The sequence below is a fragment of the Erythrolamprus reginae genome, chromosome 1 (genome assembly GCF_031021105.1).
Source record: "Erythrolamprus reginae isolate rEryReg1 chromosome 1, rEryReg1.hap1, whole genome shotgun sequence".
Lineage (NCBI taxonomy): Eukaryota > Metazoa > Chordata > Lepidosauria > Squamata > Dipsadidae > Erythrolamprus > Erythrolamprus reginae.
Window position 1 is genome coordinate 414,286,321 of NC_091950.1, and position 25,592 is coordinate 414,311,912.

Sequence of the window (25,592 nt, forward strand, 5' to 3'; positions counted from 1 at the left end):
TTCTTTATGTTTGACACAAAAATTATGTAACTGTTCAGTTGATGGTAGATAGTGTCATTGAGCACAGGAAACCACAGAAGTGTCATCCTATGTGCTATGCAATCTTGTCTCTAAAGGCACAAAACGGTGCTTTAAAGAATGAAGACGTTTGTTTGCTTTGAAGCGTTGATATTTTAAATGTATGTAAGTCAAGCTCTTGTCTTATCCTCTCAGTTAAAGGGCAAACATTACCAGGTTTTCCAGTACTGTTGATGCTTCCCAGCGCAGGCAATAACTGTAGCCCTCAATCTCAGAACCTCAAACCATTTAGACCATGAGGCAAGTAGAGATGCAGATAGATTAATCAGATTATGCAGGAGAATTGTAGGTTTAGAGGGTTTTTTGGAGACTTCTAGTCTAATTCCCTGCCTAGGGCAGGAATCTTCAGACCAGCCAAGTGAAATGGCTGTTAAACCTTTTCTTGAAAATGTCCAATAATGGAACTGAAGTTTTGTGAAGACTTGCAAGAGCTCTCACAGTCAGGGAGTTCCTCTTTTAGAGTTTGGATCTTCCTCTGTAAAGTTTCCACCTACTGATTCTCTTTTATCTTTCTTAAATTTTGTTACCCTGGAGAGTAAACCCATATCCTCTGCTTTGTGACATGCCTTCGTATATTGGAAAATTGCTATTGTGCCTTCCCTTACTTTTTTTTTCTTTTTAAGGCTAAACATACCCAATTGTCTTAACTGCTCCTTGTAAGGTTTGGCCTCAGAGCCCATCTGCATATTCTTTTTCAGTGTCTAAATGACTAAAACTAGGTGCAAATCTGATCTGTACAATATAAAGTGGTACTAATTCTTGCCTTGATCTTGCCCTGCTAACACAGGCCAAACTGGCTGGTTTCGGCCAGCAGGGAGGTGACACGGAGCTGGGTCCAGGAGATTGTCAACGCTTCTTTGGGGAGGGGGTCCTTCCCGGATCCCTACAAGGAGGCACTTGTGCGCCCCCTCCTCAAGAAGCCTTCCCTGGACCCAGCCATTCTCAACAACTATCGACCAGTCTCCAACCTTCCCTTTATGGAGAAGGTTGTTGAGAAGGTGGTGGCGCTCCAGCGGTCCTTGGAAGAAGCCAATTATCTAGGCCCTCAGCAGTCAGGATTCAATCCTTTCGTAAGCTCCTTAAAACCCACCTCTGTCGTCAGGCATGGGGGAATTGAGACGTTCCTCCCCCTAGGCTTATAAAATTTATGCATGCTATGTTAGTATGTATGATTGGTTTCTAAATTGGGGTTTTAAATTAACTTAAATATTAGATTTGTTTACATTGTATTATTATTGCTGTGAGCCGCCCCGAGTCTGCGGAGAGGGGCGGCATACAAATCTGATAAACAAACAAACAAACAAACAAACAAACTGCATTGGATTTTTTGGCAGCTGTGGCATATTGCTGACTTGTGTGTTATCTGTGGTCTACCAAGACACCCAGATTTGTCTTCAAAGCACTACTACTAAGATGGGCTACCTATCTTATACCTATCCCTGCCTACTTGCAGTGCCTTGCATTTCTGAACATTGAAGAATGTTTTGTTGGATTGGGCTCAATGCTCAAATCTTACCAAGATGCTTTTGAATCTTGAGCCTGTCTTCTGGGATATTAACAATCCATCCCACTCCAGCTTTGTATCTTTGAGACTCTAGAAAGAGTACATAGAAAAGCAACAAAGATTATTAGGAGACTGAAGGCTAAAACATATGAAGAACGGTTGCAGGAACTGGGCATGGCTAGTTTAATGAAAAGAAGGACCAGGGGAGACAGTTTGGCAGTTCAGATCTCGCCAGGCTCAAGGTTAACGCAGCCTTCCATCCTTCTGAGGTGGGTAAAATGAGGAGCCCGATTGTTGGGGCCAGCAATATGCTGACTCTGTAAACTGCTTAGAGAAGGCTGTAAAAGCACTGTGAAGCGGTATATAGGTCTAAGTGCTATTGCTATATGAGAGAGGCAATGAATTGGGAGAGCTTCCTAGTCCTGCAGTCTCCTTGGTTGGGATTGAGAGACCATTAGACATTCTTCCTGTGCCCCAAAATTCCTCAGACATCACCATTAATGGTAGAGGGTATCAGAGTAATCTAGATCAGGGGACTCCAACCTTGGTAACTTTAAGACTTGTGGACTTCAACTCCCAGAATTCCTCAGCCAGCAGAGAAAAGAAAAGAGTGCAGAGAAGAGCAACAAAGATGATTAGGGGACCGGAGGCTAAAACATATGAAGAACTGTTGCAGGAACTGGGCATGGCTAGTTTAATGAAAAGAAGGACCAGGGGAGACATGGATAGCAGTGTTCCAATGTCTCAGAGGTTGCTACAAAGAAAAGGAGTCAATCTATTCTCCAAAAGTAGAACAAGAAGCAATGGGTGGAAACTAATCAAAGAGCAAAGTAACTTAGAACTAAGGAGAAATTTCCTGACAGTTTGAACAATTAATCAATGGGACAGCTTGCCTCCAGAAGTTGTGATTGCTCCAAAGCTAGAAGTTTTTAAGAAGATGTTGAATAACCATCTGTCTGAAGTAGTGTAGGGTCTCCTGCCTAAGCAGGGGGTTGGATAGAAGACCTCCAAGGTCCCTTCCAACTCTGTTGTTGTTGTTGTTGTTGTGATGATGATGATGTATCGCCCACAGATTTTATACATCACTTCTCTTCCTTCATATGTAAAGATGTTGAAAAGTACTAGACCCAGGATAGAACCCTGAAGTAGCTCACTGCATATCTCCCTCCATGTGGACATGCACCCATTAAAGACCATGCAGTGGCTACAGTTGTTCACCCAGATGTGCATCTATCAGGCAATGGAACCGTAATATCCATGCCACGTTATTTCAGTTTAAGGAGGAGGCTGTGTCTCCTTTGAGGGATCCTTGGTGCTCTTCGAGCTTGCTTGTTTTCGTGCAGACATTTCATTACACAAACTAGGTAACGTCATCAGTGCTTAGTGTGTCTCCTTCATCAAATGCCTAACTAGGTACTAGGCCACAACATTGCATTGGGTCACTACTTTAGTCAAAATTACTCCTCTTCATTTCAGTCTTGCTAGAGTGAATGTCTGGGATGGTGACCATGACATCTTTTATTTATTTATTTATTTATTTATTTATTTATTTATTTATTTATTTATTTATTTATTTATTTATTTATTTTTTTATTTATTTATTTATTTATTTATTTATTTATTTATTTATTTTGTCCAATACACAATGAGGGTTTTAGTGGGTATATATCTATATACACATAGTAAAATACATGATGAAGGTTATAGAGGAGATACCCATAATAAAGTATATCTAAGAAAGAATAGAAAAGAAGGTATAGTAATAGAACATATCAATGAAAGAATAGAAGAAGAGATATAGGAATGGAAGAAAGGTATAGGAGATATAGGAGAGCAATAGGACAGGGGACGGAAGGCACTCTAGTGCACTTGTACTCGCCCCTTATTGATCTCTTAGGAATCTGGATAGTTCAACCGTAGATAATCTAAGGGTAAAGTGTTGGAGGTTTAATCTAGACCTTTCATGACATCTCTACCTAGATGAAAAACAGGAAGGAGGGGTTCCCGGGAGATACCCCTAACATTTAGGAATGGCCTAAGGAGTGGAAAGATCAAAAGAGTGCCTTTCAATTTAGACTGTTGTTTTTCTGGAATTTGGAGGAGTTTTGAATTCTTCTCATGTCTTTAATGCTGTATCAAACCTATTTTAGGACTCGCCCTTTTTAATGCAGAACTTTTGGGTTTTTTTAAAAAAAAAGGCAGAAAACTGCAGTGCAATTTTCAATATTCATTACCAGAGGAAGCTCCTGGGATCACACAAAGTAGCTGTTGTGACTCTTTGTACTGAGAAATACTCTATGCGGCCAAAAAGTCCAACCCAAAGCTTTAGCTTCAGAAACAAATTGATTGATTGCTGGTTATTTTTTCCCATTTTTTACACTGGCGTAGCAATTTTACACCCGCTCAGCAATTTTAGAGCTTTAATTGAAGCCTTTGTTGTTCACTACTTTTTATTACACTGTTATGATTTTCTTTCACCAAATGATTCAGGAGAGTCACCCCCGTGTGCTGGTTTTCTGATCATAGCTTCTGAGACTCTTTTGGCCCAGCCCTGTTCCTCAAGGAAGATATTCCACCCTAGTCCCCCACCTTCAAACAATGATAGAAACCCTATATAAACCACCTCTGACATCTCTTTCAAAACTGGACTCTTGTGGCTGTGAGGCAAAGATTTCTAGATAGTGGGACTATGAATTACTTCATAATATTTTAATTGGGATTTTTCTTTCGGAAACTTTGTGGTGGACTTCACTCAGCCCCCTTTCCTCTAATTAGAGCTATCAAAGCACCTATCCCCACTTGGTGGCCTATAAAACTCCCCTAGATCCTGTGTCTCAATTCAAGCTAGACTGCCAACTCCATCACTCCAACCAGCAATGCTGCAATGCGCTCTTCATGGGGCTACTCTTGAAAAGCATTAGGAGACTACAATTAGTTCAGAACGTAGCCTCACGAGCTGTTGTGTGTCTAGGTACACCAACATCACATCAACACTGTGCGAGCTGCATTGGCTTCCAATCCGTCTCCGGGCACAATTCAATGTATTAGTTATCACCTATAAAATCTTACATGGCTTAGGGCTTGACTGTCTGCGGGACCATCTTCTGTTCCATATCTCCCAGCGACCGGTTAGGGCCTACAGAGTTCGCTTCTCCGGGTCCCATCAGCCAAACAATGCCGACTGGCGGGACCACAGGGGAGGTCCTTCTCTGTGGTGGCTCCAGCTTTCTGGAACCAGCTGCCCTGGAGATTCGTACTGCCCCCATCCTCCTGGCCATCCCTCTGGAGGCCCTCTGGAGGCCGGAAACGGCCTGTTTCTCAACTTCTGGTGGGCCCAGTAGGCTCGTGCTTTGCCCTCCCCAGGCTCCAAAGGCTTCCCTGGAGGCTAAAAACGCCCTCTCCCATCCCCCTGGAAGCCAAAAACGCCCTCCCAGAGCCTCTGTGCAAGCCAAAAATCAGCTGATTGGCACATATTGGAGCTGAGCCAGGTCAACAGCTCACGTGCCAGCAGACATGACTCCGCGTGCCACCTGTAGCACCCGTGCCATAGGTTCGCCATCAGTGGGCTAGGCCAATGTGGAGAAGCTAACCAGCTGATTCTTTCATTTACTTTTAAATTAGAGAAGTTTTCATTTCTATAGTGGATTCATTTCTATAACAGATAAGATACTCATATTTTACTTGCACATACTCGCTTTGATCCCACTCACTTTTGTAACGCCTGTATAAGACAAACTTAAAAATCTCCTTAGCCACTTTTAATGGAGTAACACAGTTGGAAGAGACCTTGTAGGTCATCTAGTCCAACCCCCTGCACAGGCAGGAGACCCTATACCATTTCTGACAGAGGGCAGTCCAGTCTGTTCTTGAAAGCTTCCAGTGATGAAGCTCCCACAACTTCTGAACTTATAGATGGCCACCTTATTTGTTTGTTTGTTTGTTTGTTGGTTTGTTTGTTTATTTATTAGATTTGTATGCTGTCCCTCTCCGAATACTCAGGGCGGCTAACAACAATAGAGAAGACAATGTAACAAATCTAATATTAAAAAATAATCTAAAATACCCCAATTTAAGAGACCAATCATACATACAAGCATACCATGTATAAATTCTATAAGCCTAGGGGGAAGGGAAAATTTCAATTCCCCCATGCCTGACGACAGAGGTGGGTTTTAAGGAGCTTGCGAAAGGCAAGGAGGGTGGGGGCAACTCTGATATCTGGGGGGAGCTGGTTCCAGAGGGTCGGGGCCGCCACAGAGAAGGCTCTTCTCCTGGGTCCCGCCAAACGACATTGTTTAGTCGACGGGACCCGGAGAAGGCCAACTCTGTGGGACCTAACCCATCGCTGGGATTCGTGCGGCAGAAGGCGGTCCCGGAGATATTCTGGTCCGATGCCATGAAGGGCTTTATAGGTCATAACCAACACTTTGAATTGTGACCGGAAATTGATCGGCAACCAATGCAGACTGCGGAGTGTTGGTGTAACATGGGCATGCCTTGGGATGCGCTTATACCGATGTTTCTTTTGGAGAGCCACAAAAACAGAAACTTTCAAAGCATTATCCTCCTGGACTGTGAAAACCCACGTGGGGAATTTCATATTGAAAATGAGTTGAGCTTCGTTCTATGCACGCAACCTGAGATAGGAAATCCGATGCACCACACTCTTAGGGAAAGCCACCCCCAAACAATGACCTTTGGAAATTAACATAACACTGAATAAAGTCCACGCTTTATTTTAAGTTGCCTACTTTTTTTCTACCATTGTACAAAAGGGTTCAATTTAAAATATAACAGGGATGATAGCCTGTTAATGTGTTACAGTGGGAGGCCAGAATTTCAGTTACCATAGCAATGGAGTTCGGTTCATTTGTTTTGTAGATGAATAATTACCACGCAATTAGAATAGGCTAAAAATAAAGGGGCTCTTTCTTCCCAGTCCCTCATTAATATTAATAAAAGGCCTGTCCAGGCTGTGATAAACAATTAATGCAAATCTGGTCACCAATGGTTAAAAAAAAAAAAGAACAGACATCTTTGGAGTGAAAAAGTAGAATGTGGAGTGAAAAAGTAAAATGGTGTATTTGGTGGCTTTGTAATAAATAGCAAGACTTATTCTGTGCTGGATCATTACTTTGCTTTTAATAAAAAAAGGTAGCTGAAAATAAAAGGAGAGGTGAGATGTCAAAGAGATGCAATAGGCCCCAACCTCACAGTTACTCAGTGCTTTTTGTTTAGAATTCAAGGCAAAGCTTGTGAGACCTTGCAAAACAGGAATAGACAAGAACCAATTCAAAACGTTTATGGGGATTAAATAGAAAGGAAAAAGGATTGGCTTTGGAGTGGAAGGGAAAGGATCTAGGCAACCTGAGCTTTTTAACCAAAGTAATTTGAAAAGAAGCTGAGATTGTTCACTGTAATGAAGGTTTAGGCTGTCTCTCATCTGCTTATGTTCCTGCCAGAGATACTTCTTGCTGTTGAGCACACTTAGGCAATAAAGTTGTCTGCTGTCTAGCTCCTGTTAGGGAAGCTATTGTCAGTTTGGCTGAGTTCAAAATCTGAAGCGAGACTTAGAAAAGTTAAAAGATTGAGCCACTTGAGGAAAGATGCACAAGTCAGATAACAAGACACCGTAAGAACTGCCGGAATTCCACTTTGTTTCTGAAGGCTGTTAGAACAGAGCCTTGAAAGCACGTAAGTGTTTCTCTATCCTTTCATTTTATATCAAAGCATGTCAAGGTGTGACAGTCATGTGCTGCTCACAGCTGTTTTTTTTCACAAGCCCACAATTGCCACATACAGTATTTTCCTCAAGATCATTTCTGTACTTCTTTACATAATGGACCCAAAGATTAAGACATAGTAAAACACGGAGGGAGCGAGGGAGGGAGGGAGAGAGAGAAGGAAGGAAGGAAGGGAAGGAAGGAAAGGAAGGAAGGGAAGGGAGGGAGGGAGAGAAGGAAGGGAGGGAGGGAGGGAAGGAAGGAAAGGAAGGAAGGAAGGAGGGAGGGAAGGAAAGGAAGGAAAGGAAGGAAGGAAGGGAAGGGAGGGAGGGAGAGAAGGAAGGAAGGGAGGAAGGAAGGAAGGAAGGGAAGGGAGGGAGGGAGAGAAGGAAGGAAGGGAGGAAGGGAGGAAGGAAGGGAAGGGAGGGAGGGAGAGAAGGAAGGGAGGGAGGGAAGGAAGGAAGGAAGGAAGAGGACAAATCAGTGAAAGCTCCTAATAAAACTGTCCACTCAATACAAAACAAATGCAGAAATAAAATGAATAGAAAATGTGACTTGGCAGTTGAAAGAAATAATATAGATATCCCCACCCACCCCCCAAAAATATTTTCAGTCAAACTCAACTCTTGGTGATAATATGGCCACAACCATGTTTTATAGGTTACAATATATACTGTAAGAGATTTGATCTGTTCACCTTCCAGAAGCTTTATCAAGTTGAACTAGGGTTCTCTGATTGTCTCCATTTAAGTACTAAATCCGCTTAGTATTTTTGGAGTCAGCTGAAGTTATTTAGATGCTGCCACCCATATTGAACACAATGAGCAGTCCTGGTTGGAAAAGTGAGATCAAGAGGGGGGAAAATGAATGCTAGACATAGAGAGAACAACTGTTGGGGTTTTTTCAAGTTATATCCTTTAAAGAGAGCCAGCTTGGTGTAGTGGTTAAGGCTATTTCTGGTTCCACCTTAGCCACAAGGCCACTTGGGTGATCTTAGGGCAGTCATTCTCTCTCCCAGCCCTAGGAAGGCAATGTCTCAAACCACTTTTTGCCGAGAAAACTCTTATGTGTGGCGCTTAGATCAATTTCACAGTCCCCCTTACTTGCATAAAAATGACTCCTGGTAAGAGACCCGTTCCCTGCGTATTGCTTCTTGGGAGAGATAGAAGTTGATGAAAGAGATTATTTCAAGGAGAATGTGACCCTGTCCACTCCAGAGAAGACAAGGGAGAGTTAAGACATGAAGGGTTCAATGTCTGGATTTGATTTCCCAGGTGCTTTATAGAAGTCATTTCTAAGTGTTCAGAAGAAAGGTGTTAAGAACAACTGTAATACAGATCGGGATTGAATCTGATCGGTTGTGACGAATGTAAAATGGCAATTTTTAAAAAAATGTTTTGCTCTGATTGTACACTTGTTTGTGTACAACTGTATATACGATTGTTGGTTGAATAACATGGCCTTGGGCCCTGGACCAGTATTATACTGGTTTCGTTCAACAATTTGTCCATCGTTTGTGCCATACATCCAGTGGTGGGCTACTAGCCGGAACGCTAAATTGCGCTTGCCGCCAGGGCTCGTAAGTGCTTATGGAGCTAACGCGATTTTGCTTCTGCACCTGTTCAGGTAGCAAAATTGCACACGGAACTGCAGGTGCCCCTGTGCTTCGGCGAGTTTTTTTGCTTCCGTGCATGCCGAAACATGGGCGCACCCGCGGCTCCGTAAGTGATTTTGCTACATCCACCGGTGCAGAAGCAAAATTGCGCTCGTCCCGCAAGCACTTACGAACCGCAGCAGAAAGCACAATTTAGCGTTCTGGCTAGTAGCCCACCGCTGTATACATCTTAGATAAAAGCATCGGAATGCATATTATTCTGCTTGAGCTTTAGGGGACAGTTTCATATTTTGCCCTTGAAGGTGTGATAGTACCTGTAACATTTTGCCCCATTTCTCACCTAATGGATCCATCCTTGGCTTGGCAGAATATGGGCCTAGAGAACACTATTTGGCTGGTGATTTCTGAGACTGTTAGGGCCTTTCTGTGGCAGATACCGGTGAGGCTCTTTTTAGGAAACATTTTAAGAAACTATTGCTAGGACAACTGTTGTCTTTTGCTCATCCATCCATCTGTAGCAGGTAGAAAAGATAGAGGCCCCGCAGTTCCATGGTCTCTGAGGGAACATGAGTTATCTGGGTCATTTCCAGTCTCAGTTTACATTTGGCTCCTGCACAGAGGCATCCTTGTTCACTCCAAGGGGTGTTCTCTGCTGCACTGGGAAAGAGATGATAAGGGAACTGTGATTCTGTTGATATTCCTTGCTATCTTAGTGACTTTGGATGCTGTTCGCCCCACTATCATTTCTGGGGATTTGAAAAAGCTGAGGATTTGAGGCGTCACATTGCAATAACTTCACTAACATCTTTGTAAAAGGTGGCACTGATTCTACAACTCTTGCAGAATCCAATATATCCCCCCATATTAATTAATGTCTACAAATCTACTGGAAAGAATCATCTGTTTTGCATTTTTTCTCCTTTTCAAACTTCCAGCATAATCATTCTCCCTCATTTCAAACTGATAACACAGAGCTTGGGGCTGAAATCTCATTTATCCTCCAAAACTACTTGTAAAAAAACACACAACAACCCATAACCAAATGTTACCACCTTTGTAAGGCTGACATTTGTTTGTTGTTAAGGATGTCATTAGAAGCAGGAGAAGGCAGAGAGACCACCTTGCTTGGCTAATTACTGCCATGCACAAAGACCACTTTGAACTTCAAGGACACTTAGTTATTAGCATTTACATCAAAAATAGATTAGACTTCTGTGCTTTTATAATGATTAAAGATGAACCCCACAAGTGGAAAATCTTTTGTTGAAAGCTGCGAGAAAAAAATTGGCTCCTTGATTGCTGTTTCTCTTGACCAAATTTAGTCCAGTCTTGAGTGTGATGGGATTGGCTTCCTGTGCGAATGTCACTATGAAATATTTCTGATGGGGAGAACCTCCTAAATATTGGCTTTGTGTAAAACATCCTCATTTTGATGAGAGGTACGTTTGTTTGTCATCAAGAGCAATTTGCAAGCCCTAGAAAAATGATTTTGATTGATTTTAGTCGGTTTTTTAAAAAAAACCTGGGCCCATCAAGTATTTTGCCGATGTGTCCCCAATCACTTGTTAGCACTTTTTTATCAGTTGCTCAAATTTAAATTTTGCTAAAGCAGCTATTAAAGAGTCTGCTTTATTGCTATTGTTAGCAATAGCTGCATTTTTTAATAATTGCTTTAGAAGAACTCTTGTGACCTGGCTTAACAAAGCAACATTTCTTTTGCACTCTCTCTGCAGCAGAATTGCTTTGTCTTAGTGGAGCTTTGGAGCGACGCCAGATGCTATTTATTTTATGACAAATTAGCTAAGAATAATTCATCACTCTAATAAATGCTGATGCAACTTCAGAAAACCACACAAGGAAGAATCACGGTCTAGTAATTAACTCCTTTCTTCTCTACCAGATTGCCATTTTGGACTCAACACTGGTAGACCCCTGTAGATGGAACTTGGCAGCTTGAAATGTGAATTTCTTTCTGTCCATTTCTACAATTCATTACCCTCTACTTTATGCAAAATACTTTTAGCATAGTTGTCCTGTAAGGATTTGTAAGAAAACACAGACCTTTCTGACCTAGATCTTGAGTCAGTCATATTGCCAAAATATGCTTTCTGTCAAACTCCCATTATCTTGAATTCCATCTCTGAAAATACTCCTCTATTCCTCCAACATCGTGAACTCCAACTCAGCCCCTGAGTAACTCTCTGGAGAGCTTAGCTATTCCAAAACGTAAGAAGTATGGTAAAAAGTAAACCAAAAATACTTTTGAGCAGCACCAGTTGTTTCGCTTGTAGCTCTCCTTCAATTTCATCTCAGGAGTGAAATGCAAAAAAAGAACATTTCTGCAGGTGTAAATGAATGCTACTTACAGTAATCTTGGCTTTAAATTATTCTAACACTTTTTAATGCTGACATGCGGAATAATGTATGATGATACATATTTATAGATTTTTCCCCCTGCTCTGTGTACAGTGAGTTTATAGCGTTGCTTGCAAGCAAGCCAAAGACTTGAGGGGAGAGGTATTCAATTTATTTATTTATTTATTCAATTTTTATGCCGCCCTTCTCCTTAGACTCAGGGTGGCTTACAACATGTTAGCAATAGCACTTTTTTTTAACAGAGCTAGGCTATTGCCCCCACAATCCGGGTCCTCATTTTACCCACCTCAGAAGGATGGAAGGCTGAGTCAACCTTGAGCCGGTGATGAGATTTGAACCGCTGACCTTCAGATCTACAAGTCAGCTTCAGTGGCCCGCAGTACAGCACTCTACCTGCTGCGCCACCCCGGCTCAATTCCTTGAGTTCAGGGATAAAATTCTCCCGATTCGCTGGTGCCTGCTGGTCATCGGAGAGCCAGTCGCAAAGGCAGCTGGAGGCTCCTCCCACCCACCTAGATGCCGCCATTTGGGTTCTTTTACCCTCTGCGCATACACGGGGCGCATCCAGGCAGGTAAGCAGAGCCTCACATTGCCTTTGTGACCGGCTCTTCAATGACCAACAGGCACAAGTGAACTGGGAACATTTCACACCTGCTTAAGTTCACCATTCCTTAAGACAACATTGATTATTATTATTTATTAGATTTGTATGCCGCCCCTCTCCGTATCTACTCCCCTTTGACTTTGTTAGCAACCTATCACATCCACAAAGCAGCATTGTCAGAGGTTCCTCAGCAACAAAGCGCCACTAAAGAAGTTCAGAGGGGGCCACTGAAAAACACACCGTATGATTTTAGAGGTCAACAACTCGTAGTCCTCATTTAGCTATGGCTTCAAAAAGCGACAATTTGCAAATATGGTAATAAGCAACAATAATTGCATTTCCCAACAAATGCTCAACAAAAGCTTTCGATGTGAAACCGATTAGAGTCCGGTCAGTTTCAGGCAGCAGCTGCACATCTAGGGGAAAGTTCTAACCAGGTAACTGAGATCACCAAGCTGAGCTTTTTAACCAAGCTGAGCTTGTTAACTTTTCAAGGAAGTGTGTACTAGAAGAAAAGCAGTTTGGGAAGAGATTGCTTTATCTCTCCACCCTGAAAGACAGGGGTATTCAACCTTGGCACCTTTAAGACTTGTGGACTTCAACTCCCATAATTCCTCAGCCATCTTTGCTGGCTGAGGAATTATGGGAGTTGAAGTCCACAAGTCTTAAAGGTGCCAATGTTGAAGACCCTTGCTGTAAGGCATAGAACACTGTACTACAGAAATTTATCTGAATGAGAAAACAGCAGCCAGTGATCTTTGCAGGATTTCTCTCTCTCTCTCCTTCTCTGTGTTTATTTAGTGACCACTTTGTTTAACAACCAAAATGGTTGTTGGAACCATTTTCAGTCGCTAAATGAGAACTACCTGTTATTTTAGTAGCATGGCTTAAAACGATATTTATTTCCCCTTCCAAATTGTTGAGGGGCTTTGATGCCTGGCCTACAGCAGTGCTCTCCAACCTTGGCAAACTTTAAGACTTGTGGACTTCAACTCCCAGGATTCCTCAGCCAGCTGAGGAATTCTCGGAGTTGAAGTTCACTAGTTTTAAAGTTGACAAGGTTGGCGACCCCTGGCCTACAGGTTTCCCGAAAACCTCTGGTTCTTGCCTAACAAAGGCACATGAGTTTTGAGTGATTTTTGTCCAAGGGTTTCTTACATTCTGTTTGTTGAATAAGCCCTGGAGAATTTAGTTCCCCCTTTGCACTGCAGCTGTACATTTGCAACCAAATTGCCAGGAGTTTGAAGAGCAGCCCCTGATCTTTGAAGTCTAAAAGTTGGGGAAGGCAACAGCAGGCTTCCCATTTGCTTGTCTACCCAGCATTACATGTGCTAAGTGTCAGAGCTCCTTGTTCAACAGAGTCTCCCTGATGTACACATTACAGCATGCAACTTATGCCTCTACTTTCATCTCTATCGGCAGCATTAAGTATTATTATATCATTTACTCTCTCGAGCAAGAAGATGTTGTTTGGCAGCTTGTTCTATGAATTTTTCATAAAGATAAAAAGCAGCCTAATCTTGTGAGCTTTAACTCTCGATACCAGTAATGGCTTTGATTTAAAGCGTTTTGTCTTAATGATAGTTATATTGAAAATTTCCTGCTGCTTTCAAGCACACATGGCTATTATCATAAACACTGATGGTGCAAAGGCTGCCAAATTGCATGGGGTTGCTTATGGCAAGTGTGAGGGGAGAATCAGAGACAGCCTGAGCGCTATGGCAGCAGGCTGTTGTCAGTGTGATCTTCCTTTCCAAAAAGCATTAAAACGACATGGGGTCTCCCTCTGTCTTGTTTTGTCCTCCAGCAGTGGCCCATGGGCTTCACACCCCTCTTTCCAGCAAATCACTTGCAACATTGTGTGCGTGTTTGTCTATTTCCATTGGTTATGGGGAAAGGGAAACTTACTAGACCAGTAGTTTTTTTCCTAGGGTGTTAAAAGAGTGTGCGCGAGTGCCCACACCCATAATTCAGTGCATGGGGAGGGCGAAAACAGCTTCCCCCATTCCCTGGAGGCCCTCTGGATGCTGGAAACAGCCTGTTTCCCAACATCTGGTGGGCCCAGTAGGTTCGTATTTCGCCCTCCCCAGGCTCTAAAGCAGTGGTTCTCAATCTTTGTAATGCTGCGACCCCTTAATACAGTTCTTCATGTTGTGGTGACCCCAACCGTAAGTCTAACCCCAATTCTCCCAATAGAGCTTTAAGCTGATTGGCAGGAAGGTCAGAAGGACACTCCCACTGTAAACACCTGATTGGTCGGATTGTAAAAATATGTTCCAAGGCACCAGAATAGAAGTTTTGGTGCCTAACCATGAGAAATTTGTCTTTTCCCATGGTCTTAGGTGACCCCTGTGAAATGGTCGTTCGACCCCCAAAGGTGTCCCAACCTCCAGGTTGAGAACCACTGCTCTAAAGGCTTCGCTGGAGCCAGGAGAGGATAAAAATGCCCTCCCCCATCCCCCCGGAGGCTCTCTGGAAGCCAAAAACGCCCTCCCAGAGCCTCTATGAAAGCCAAAAATCAGCTGGCCGGCACACACATGCATGTTGGAGCTGACTCTACAACCGTGTTGGTGAACCTATGGCATGCGTGCCACAAGTGGCACGCAGAATCATATCTGAGGGCATGCAAGGTGCTGCCCTATGTCAGCTCTGGCGCACATGTGTCCATTAGCCAGCTGATTTTTCACCTTTGGAGAAGGTCGTTTCGCCCTCTGGAGGCTTTAGGGAAGCTTCCCTGAACCATCCGGAGTACGAAAAATAGCACAACAGGCAAACCGGAAGTCCATTTTTCCGAACTTATGGTTTGCCCAGAGATTTTCTCACCATCCCAGGCTTCAGTGAGGCCTGTACGCATGCGCGGGGACGGGGGTATTGTGTGCATGCTCAGGGACAGTGCGGGTGTTTGAGCAATGGTGGTGGGGGAGGGAATGGATGTAGGTACATAGAAGAACGTGCACACACACCCTTTTGGCACACGAAGCCAAAAAGGTTCGTCATCACTGTTCTACAATAACAGGGCTGGAAGGGACCTCAAAGGCCTTCTAGTCCAACCCTTTGCTCAAACAGGAGTCCCTATACTAGTGATGGCGAACCTATGGCACGGGTGCCAGAGGTGGCACGCGGAGCCATATCTGCTGGCACACGAGCTGTTGCCCTAGCTCAGCTCCAGCACGTATGTGCACACTGGCCAGCTGATTTTTGGCTCACACGGAGGTTCTGAGAGGGCATTTTTGGCTTCCGGAGGGCCTCTGGGGGAATAGGGGAGGGCATTTTTGCTCTCCCCAGGCTCCAGGAAAACCTCTGGAGCCTGGGGAGGGAAATAGGCCTACTGGGCCCTCCAGAAGTTGGGAAACGAGCTGTTTCTGGCCTCCAGAGGGCAATTTTCACCCTCCCCAGGTGTGGGCACTTGCGCAGGCGTGATAGTGTGTGCGCACACACTTTCGGCACCCAAGGGAAAAAAGGTTCACCATCACTGCCCTATACTACTATTCTGATCCAATGCTTGTCCAGTCTCTTTTTGAAAATCTCCAGTTGATGGAGCATCCACAACGTCGGAAGGCAAATCGCCTAACGGATTGTTCTCACTGCCAAGAGGTTTCTCCTTAATTCTAGGTTGGATTTCTTTTTAATGGTCATCCATCTATTACTTCTTGTTCTGTGCTCAGGTGCTTTGGATAATAGGTTGACCCGCCCTCCCCTTCTCTGTGACAGCCCCTCGAGTGCTAAAAGAAGAAGAAGAAGAAACTGGAAAAGCAGACAGTGGAAATTACACCTAGACAATGACTACTAACAAAATAGTTAACTTGTTGGGCAGACATAGGGCGAGATTTCAGGTTGTGTCTCTGCAACCTCTGTAAGGCGTTTGTTAGGCTTGTGCTGAGCTAAGATTGGAACACCCACTTTTAAAGCTTCCCCTGGAGGTCCCTAGAAGTGGGCTATAGATGTAAACAGTTCCCCAGTCGAGGCCATTATTTTCATCCATCTGAGCAGACGGATCCCATGTGGCCGCATGATCTTTAAAAAGCAACCTTCAGGCAATTTTGAGGTCCCCACAGCTAATGTAATTGAAAAGAGAAATAGTTGAAATCCAGTCTGTCAATTAATTCAGGAACGTATGGCAGGACCAAAAGGTACTACTTGGTATAAAAGCTGGCATGGAAATAAATTCTGTACTAGTCAGCTCTGCCTCAAACGCACTTATGGGAGATGGGAATTATTTGTACATGTGTTTGAGATTTAAATAACTACGTATGAGACTCTTTACAAATTAGAAAGCCAATACATCCTTTGAATACGGTTCAACATGGATTCAGAAAAAGTGAAATGTTTCAGTAGCAGAGTTAAATGAAAGGAGAAAGAAAGTTCTATTCCAAAAGTTAAAGAATAGCCAAATCATTCACACTCTCTCCCCAGCAAGAAAATATTATGTATTTTTCCCCATTCCAATCATTCCTGGATTGTCATTTGATTATTATTATTCTTACTTCAACTATGGCTGGACTGCTCACTATATAAAAACAACACAAATTACATCAGAATGTATGTGGCATTTGACAAACAGATCTAATGAGGAGGCTCCATCCACCCTACCTCAAGGTCAGGACTTTCAGTGCCTTCCAGAAAGCTATCGAGGGGACCTGATTCCAGAGGACAGATGTCAGCCTTGATCAGACTGTGAAATCAATTCCACAGGAAGGCTGAAACAATATTTAGTGAGATTGGCTATAATAACAGAATGTTATAGGTCTATATGTTACAGGGAGAAAGCACATTTCCTCTGTCCCCAAAGTTGAAACTGTTTGATCAAGGGGGCCCGGAACTTACCCACTTCGTTGACTCTTAAAACTATGGGAGCTAGTCCTTCAGATAATTTGGCCCTGTGTCTTTAAGGACTTAAATAACGATGGCCAACACTTTGAATAATATGGGTGATACATGATCTTCAACCAACAGATGTCCTCACCCAGTGGTTACATAGAGATATTAATTGGATTTCTATGACTCCCCTCTCCGAGGACTCGGGGCGGCTTGCAACATATAATTAAAAATGTACAATATCTTGGATCCAATTAATTAATTAAAAATTTAAAACCCCCAAAACCATAAAAAACAATTGTTCCATTCACTCAACATTCTCTCAACACATTCATTGGCCAGGGGGCAAGAATCTAATGGCCCCAAGCCTGGCGGCATAAATGAGTCTTAAGACTCTTACGGAAGGCAAGGAGGGCGGGGGCAGTACGAATCTCTGGGGGGGTCGGAGCTGATTCCAGAGGGCGCCACAGAGAAGGCTCTCCCCCTAGGTCCCACCAAACGACATTGTCTAGTTCAGTGTTTCCCAACCTTGGCAACTTGAAGATATTTGGACTTCAACTCCCAGAATTCTGGCTGGGGAATTCTGGGAGTTGAAGTCCAAATATCTTCAAGTTGCCAAGGTTGGGAAACACTGGTCTAGTTGATGGAATCTGGAGAAGGCCAACTCTGTGGGACCTGACGAGTCACTGGGATTCATGTGGCAGAAGGCAGTCTTGCAGGTATTCTGGTTCCATGCCATGTAGGGCTTTATAGGTCATAACCAACCTATACATACATCCAAGTCTAAGGCAATCTGCTATTGTTGTGATCACATATTTGCTTAAACTCAAGGAATAAACAGAATAAATGAAATATATGTATACTTGCGCATGGATTTTGACCGGTTTCATTAAAATCTATGCACAAGTATGTTTCACAAACCTAGGATTTATGAGCATCGTTCTTCAAAAATTAACACACACACACACACACACACCAAGATGCACAATGTTGAGTTTAAGCTAAATTAAATATCCAAAATCTGACCGAATTGTAACATTTATCATTTTGGGCCAGACTGCATTTTCTCCCTTTTGCTAAGATAAAAGAGGAGCTCAGCCTCATCTATGATTTTTGTTGTTGATGTATGACTTGAGAAGGAGAACTTCTTATGGCTTGTGATATAGCATAGTACAGGGGTCTCCAATCTTGCAACTTTGCTGGCTGAGGAACTCTGGGAGTTGAAGTCCACAAGTCTTACAAGTTGCCAAGGTTGGAGACCCCTGGTATAGTAAACTAACTGTAGTGCCTAAATGATATAGTATTAAAAGAGGATGTCTTGGAGAATCCAGAACTTCAGGACAATTGAGGTAAGAGAAATCAGGGGAAAGACATATTTACTATTTGTGGTTAAGAAAGGTTTGTGTTCATGCATTGATTTAAGCACATGTTTTTGGTATAGATGTTATAGATGTCTAAATGTGCATAACTCATACGAATCTATATGTTTGGATAAAGGCGAGTTGGAGATTTTTTGTAGGCAAAGGTTAAGGAAATTTTCACGGGCATTGAAAATTAGCTATAATTAGCTTTTTCCTTCAGTTCTCCACTGCAATGTATTCTCTACTATTTTAATCAGTAGGGCCAATATTTCATTCTCATGCATCATTTTTCCTGCTCTGGAAAAAGGCTTCTAGTAAATCAGGTGGTGAGTTTTCTTGTTTTATATACAATCCTGTTTTTTTGTACCAAACAAAGTTGAGTAAAACAGCAAGGCTATTGGGGGGCATGTTATGAACCGTTCTGTTTTCAAAACTCTGCTTTTTAATATTTGCCTTGTGTTTCGATGATTATAACTGTAAAACAAAGTACATTTTTAATATTGAAAAGTAGCACCAATCTCGTATCTGCAATGATAGAGTCACTGTATCTCCAGGGATCCCCGATTATGGTTTCTATTCTCCGCCCGGTGACCAACGGGCTCCGTTATCGTATGCGGACTATGATTCCATGGGTCCTCGGGTGGCTCAGATGCTTCGTAGCGAGCACCCTGCTTCAGCGAGTAACTCCCCCCTCCACCACCTTCCCAGCCCGGATCAGTTTAAAAGCCCAGGTTTGTATGGAATTTCATTCCTTTGGGGAAGCAAACAATGCAATACAATTATGGCGACAGCATCTCTGATTTCTTTGACATACAGAAGAAAGTTTGCATGACTGCCGAAGTTCATTCTTATGTATGTCGGCTAGTTTCAGAATTTGGATTATTTTTCCCTAAATTCTGAATGGTGACATTTCTTTAAGCACTTGGTCCATATGCAATAAACGTCTGGGTAGAGGCATAGTGCCCGACAGGGAAGTGGTTGGCAAGATGCAGAGGGCCATTGCATGAGTTCATTTTATGTGGAGAGGATTTCCATTGTCATTCCCTTAGATAAGATGTGGCCTCCTTCCATGGAATTGGATCTGTAGTCTTGGAAGAGTCAAGTGGAAAATGCAAGAGGCCTTGACTTTTTTTCAAGACTTGTTTTTGATCCCAGTGAAGTTGCTACCCTTTTTTAAAAAAACTTCATAAAGATAATCTGTTGATTGTGTTGGTATTTGATCTAAGAGATTTGCATTTGGAAGGATGTACAGTGATACCTTGTCTTACAAACTTAATTGGTTTCGGGATGAGGTTCTTAAGGTGAAAAGTTTGTAAGACGAAACAATGTTTCCCATAGGAATCAATGGAAAAGCGATTAATGCATGCAAGCCCAAAATTCACCCCTTTTGCCAGCCAAAGCGCCCGTTTTTGCACTGCTGGGATTCCCCTGAGGCTCTCCTCCATGGGGAATCCCACCTCCGGACTTCTGTGTTTTTGAGATGCTGCAGGGGAATCCCAGCAGGAGAATCCCAGCATTGCAAAAACGAGCGCTTCGCTGGCAACGGAAGTCTGGAGGTGGGATTTCCTGCAAAGGGAGCATCAGTGAAATCACAGCATCACAAAAACATCAAAGTCCTTGAAACCCCACCTCCAGACCTCTGTGTTTTTGCGATGCTGCGATTTTACTGAGGCTCCCCTCGCTGGGAAACCCCACCTCCGGACTTCCGTTGCCAGCGAAGCACCCATTTTTGTGCTGCTGAGTTCCCCTGCTGGGATTCCCCTGCAGTATCACAAAAACATGGAAGTCCAGAGGTGGGGTTTCCCATGGAGGGGAGCCTCAGGGGAATCCCTGCAGTTCAAAAATGGGTGCTTTGCTGGCAACAGAAGTCCGGAGGCGGGGCATCCCAGCAGCGGCGGTGGGTTTGTAAGGTGAAAATAGTTTGTAAGAAGAGGCAAAAAAAATCTTAAACCTCGGGTTTGTATCTCAAAAAGTTTGTATGACGAGGCGTTTGTAAGACAAGGTATCACTGTACTGTATTAGCTTTCTTCAGGTTGCTTATAAAGAAATGAAGAATATCAATGACATATGTTGGTGTGTGTGTGTGTGTGTGTGTGTGTGCGCGCGCACGCGTGCTTAATGAGACCAAACAACATCAGAAAATAATGAGGAAGGTTCTCCAGACCTCTTACTACAGACCAGATATTGAATCAAAGACGAGAACAAATTTAGTTAGCTTTCGTACTGAGAATTTTTAACTTTCTTAGATAATTGGTTTTGAAATGTGACAAAAATATATCATTTATAGTCTCACCCGGAAAGATCCTCCATTGTTTTTATTTGTCTGTGGAAATTTTTTCTTTACTCATTCCAGTGTATATTTGGTGCACAGAAGTAATCAAAATAAGCTGCTTCCATCGTCTAACCACAATTTGTAAAGAATAGAAGAATCTGAAACTAAATTGTTTGAAATAAACATAGTTTAAACTAGCAACAGTTCCATGTTCGTACAAATGATAAGCTACATCTATTTGAAAAAAGAAATGGACAAATACGGACGTAATCTTTGAGTGACAGGAGAGAGGAGGGGAAGATGGCAGATGTTTAAGGTTCATGTCATAAAAGTAAAGGCTCATACTGTATATCATTTGGTCCAAGTCTCACCCAGTGCAGGAATATTCAGTATATAGCATTCCTGACAGATGGACCATTCAGCCTCTGTTTACAGTGTCTGTGGCAAAAGAGAGTCTACCATTTCCTAAAAGCAATCTGTTTTATTGTGGAACAGCTCTGTTAGGAAGATTGATCTCCCAACTGAAATCTACTTTCTTGCCATTTACATCCTTGGTTTCCTGTCCTGCCTTTTGGAACAATTCTGAGCAAATTATATCATTCTGCCCCGTGTTCAGCATGACAGTCCTTTGCATAAGAGCAATACTTGACCCACAAATTGCACGCTCGAGTTAACTGTGAGTTAAAGAAATTCCACTTTAGCGCAGCCCTGCCATCCAGTTCATTTAGAATTCTGAGTAGTGCTATCCAGATTTATTCAACTGCCCCTGCAATTGAGTGCTTGGGCTCAAACCGAGAGAGGAATATTTATTCCCATATTGCAAGCTGGGTTGAAAAACTATTATTCAACAATCTGTTCATCTATTTCCTTTGCTGATTGGTAAACTATGATGCTAGAGATCAGCTTGAACCAGCCTTGAAAAGTAACTCGGTGGTTATATAGCTGGCTGGCGTTTGGGATAAACTGTCCTCTGAGATTTCTTTCCAAGTTAAATCAAACACATAATTGCATACAAAATTCTCATTGGCGTACACAAGTTCCATGCAGATTAATTGTAATTTTCCATATTCAAATGCTAAGCAGTTAGGATTTTACACTTGGAAGAGGACTCAAATGAGAACAGGCATTCTTGTATTTTGATGCCAACTCCATTACCCATCAGTTCCGGTTGTACATATTTTGTTGCGTGGCCTAATTGTCTCCTGCTAGGCTTAAAATATTCATTCAGAATGAGCCACTTAGAGGAGATCATTTTGACTCTGCACATGCTAAAATCAACACAAAGGCACATTTAAAAAAAAAAAAAAATCTTTTCTGTTAACATCCTATGAACATTCTTACCAAGCAGATTGCCTCATAGACTTATACCAAAGTCAATTGTTGGATATAAAAGTGTTGGGGGCGGGGGGTTGGAAACCAGCCTTTCCCCGCCTTCTTTCTGAAGTCACATCAGGGTAATGATCCATGTAGTAAGGCAGATGGCCTAATGGATCCATAGCTGGAAATCCCTCCTTAGATTGCTGAAAAGAATTTATATTTCAGTAGTGACCTTTCTGGCTCATAATTGGATTTATTTTGAGGTAGGCTTTAAGTTAACATCTAAGTTCATCCCTAAGGTGTCATTTTGGTGGGGGGTTTTCCAAAAAGCAACTAGGCTTTCTTGTCCCCCCCCCAAAAAACATTTCACTTTCCTTTCAAGAAGTTTCTTAGTTCAGAATAGAATAGAATAGAATTTTTAATTGGCCAAGTGTGATTGGACACACAAGGAATTTTTCTTGGTGCATATGCTCTCAGCGTACATAAAATAAAATATACATTTGTCAAGAATCATGTGGTAAAACACAATGATTGTCATAGGGGTCAAATAAGCAATGAAGAAGCAATATTAATAAAAATCTTAGGATATAAGCAACAAGTTACAGTCATACAGTCAACATGGGAGGAAATGGGTGATAGGAATGATGAGAAAAACTAGTAGAATAGAAGTGCAGATTTAGTAGAAAGTCTGACAGTGTTGAGGGAATTATTTGTTTAGTAAAGTGATGGCATTCAGAAAAAAACTGTTCTTGTGTCTAGTTGTCTTGGTGTGCAGTGCTCTGTAGCGACGTTTTGAGGGTAGGAGTTGAAAGGCTTCCAAGTTTCTTTCCAATTCTTGTTATTCTGTTTTTCTTGGATGAGAAGTCCTAGTTCATCCTTGTGGATTAGGACAGTGTTTCCCAACCTTGGCAACTTGGAAGATATCTGGACTTCAACTCCCAGAATTCCCCAGCCAGCGAATGCTGGCTGGGGAATTCTGGGAGTTGAAGTCCAGATATCTCCAAGTTGCCAAGGCTGGGAAACACTGGATTAGGATTGGGATGCCCAAAGGAACTTTGATCAGTCCATGATGTGATCAAAAAGAAATGCCCTGGTCAGACCCCACCTGGAGTACTGCATCCAATTCTGGTCACCTCACTACAAAAAAGACATCGAAACTCTGGAGAAGGTGCAAAAAAGAGCAACCAAAATGATTAGGGGACTCGAAACCAAGACTTACGAAGAGAGATTGAGAGAACTGGGCATGGACAGCCTAGAAAAAAGAAGGTCTAGAGGGGACATGATAGCAGTTTACAGATACTTGAGGGGTTGCCACGGTGAGGAGGGGGTCTCTTTATTCCCCAGGGCACCAGAGGGCCGGACGAGGAACAATGGTTGGAAGCTGACCAAGGAGAGATTCAACCTGGAAATAAGGAAGAACTTCCTGACGGTCAGAGCGATCAACCAATGGAACTGCCTGCCAGGGGAGGTGGTGAACTCCCCAACTCTGGACACCTTCAAGAGGAGATTGGACTTCCATTTGGCTGGGGTGTTGTAGGGTTTCCTGCTCAGGCAGGGGGTTGGACTCGATGACCTAACGGTCCCTTTCAACTCTATTAATAAATAAATAAATAAATTCAGAAAGTCTAATTTAATTCAAAACCATTTTAATTGCATTCTTTTGTATGATAATTGGATAGGGTTTCTCCTGCAAGCTTTCCCTTATAATTCTGCCTGATGAAACCACATGTAACCATTTGACCCACAAATTGTACACAAAATACCTATTCCAAAGTATTCTCAAATTTTTCCATACGTTTACATTCTATGGAAAGCCACGACTGAAGCTGAGAGAACTCTTGGAATCTCAAGAGGCAAATGCATCAAATTGAAAAGATCTAAAGGACTTATTTCGAGCCAGTTTACAATATCACTTTCCAGTGCTATTTTCAAATATTGCCAAGGAAGCCTGTGAGTCTTGTTGCTGCTCAATTTTATCTTCAGAATTTATCTCTTACATTGTTTTATCAGCAAGACTCACTCTAGCAATGACAGAAATAATATTCGAAAGCTCTAGGTAGATAATCAGAATGTCTGGGAGGGAGAAAGTATGAACTTGGAAAGTGTATACGAAAATAATTGTATTCCTAATGAGATTTGGAAATTGTATCCAGATGATGGCATTGCAAAAAAAACCAAAACCATAGAAGGTCACACAACGAACGATGGATATCAAATCTAGCAAGGGGTGGAGGGGGAAGCAGGAAGAATTTAAATTAGATGTCATGTTCCATAACAAGAGGCTTGTACAATCACTTGTCCTCTGCCCCATTTGTCAAATATGGAATGTATACTAAATTAAAAATGCTTAATTTCCAACAGCACATGATACCTTTAGGGGGGGGGGAGCTGAACTCCACGAGCCCTCAAGGTTTCCATAATGATTTTTCTGTAGCCGAGCAACAAAAGAAAAACAACTTCTGAAGACAAAAAGCTATCTAGCTTTCTCCAAGATCTTGGACCAGCATAGTGGTTAACTGCCAGTCCAATACATTTGTGGAGCTGCTACTTTTCAGAAGGTGGATCTAATCCAATGATGATGAACCCATGGCAGGCATACCACAGCAGAAGCCATATCTGAGAGCACGCAAGGCATTGTCCTACGTCAACTTCAACATGGATGTGTGTGCTGTCCAGCTGACTTTTGGCCTTTTACATTCTCCCGAGGCTTCAGGAGGCTTCCCTGAACCATTTCCAAACTTCCGGTTGGCCCATTGGGCTATTTTTTGCGGCACCCAGGCTTCAGGAAAGGCTCTGGAAACCTGGGGACAGCAAAAAACTGCCCAACAGCCCAACCAGAAGTTTATTTCGGAACTTCTAGGTGGGCTGTTATTTGCTCTCCCCAGGCTTTACAAGGCTTTCCTGAACCCTGGGGAGAATGAAAAACAGCCCAATGGGCCTACCGGAAGTCCAAAGGCTTCACTGAGGTCTGTCCACATGCGCGGGTGGGAGGCAGTGCAGAGGGGTTTTTTATTTATTTTATTTTATTTTTTTATTTTATTAATAGAGTTGAAAGGGACCGTTAGGTCATCGAGTCCAACCCCCTGCCTGAGCAGGAAACCCTACAGCACCCCAGCCAAATGGAAGTCCAATCTCCTCTTGAAGGTGTCCAGAGTTGGGGAGTTCACCACCTCCCCTGGCAGGCAGTTCCATTGGTTGATCGCTCTGACCGTCAGGAAGTTCTTCCTTATTTCCAGATTGAATCTCTCCTTGGTCAGCTTCCAACCATTGTTCCTCGTCCGGCCCTGGGGAATAAAGAGACCCCCTCCTCACCGTGGCAACCCCTCAAGTATCTGTAAACTGCTATCATGTCCCCTCTAGACCTTCTTTTTTCTAGGCTGTCCATGCCCAGTTCTCTCAATCTCTCTTCGTAAGACTTGGTTTCGAGTCCCCTAATCATTTTGGTTGCTCTTTTTTGCACCTTCTCCAGAGTTTCGATGTCTTTTTTGTAGTGAGGTGACCAAAATTGGATGCAGTACTCCAGGTGGGGTCTGACCAGGGCATAGTAGAGTGGTATTAGTACTTCCCTGGTCTTGGAGCGTATTCCTCTGTTGATGCAGCTTAGGATTGAGTTGGCTTTTTTGGCTGCTGCTGCACATTGCTGACTCATGTTTAGTTGATTGTCCACCAAGACTCCAAGATCTCTTTCGCAGTCACTACTGCTGAGTGGGGTATCTCCCAGGCTGTATGTATGTCTAGGGTTCTTTTTGCCGAGGTGGAGGACTCTGCATTTGTCGGTGTTGAACCTCATTTTGTTGGTATGGGCCCACTGTGATAGTCTGTCTAGGTCTTCTTGTACTCTGAGCCTGTCCTCAAGGGTGTTGGCTACCCCCGCCAGCTTGGTGTCATCTGCAAATTTTATTAGTTCCCCTTTTATTCCCTCGTCCA

The 25,592-nt window shown here is 42.9% G+C and overlaps 1 protein-coding gene across 12 annotated transcripts in view; it reads left to right on the plus strand.

Annotated features, from left to right (window-relative positions):
• Positions 1-25,592, plus strand: part of MSI2 (musashi RNA binding protein 2) — an 841,455-nt gene that overhangs the window by 786,750 nt on the left and 29,113 nt on the right. For 6 of the 12 annotated variants that reach the window (XM_070735316.1, XM_070735314.1, XM_070735315.1 and 3 more), the window contains one exon: positions 18,631-18,807. The exons of the other annotated variants lie outside the window; for them this stretch is intronic. In XM_070735316.1, coding sequence (XP_070591417.1) covers positions 18,631-18,807 — 177 coding nt within the window. The remainder of the gene's footprint in view (positions 1-18,630; positions 18,808-25,592) is intronic. 12 annotated transcript variants of the gene reach the window in all.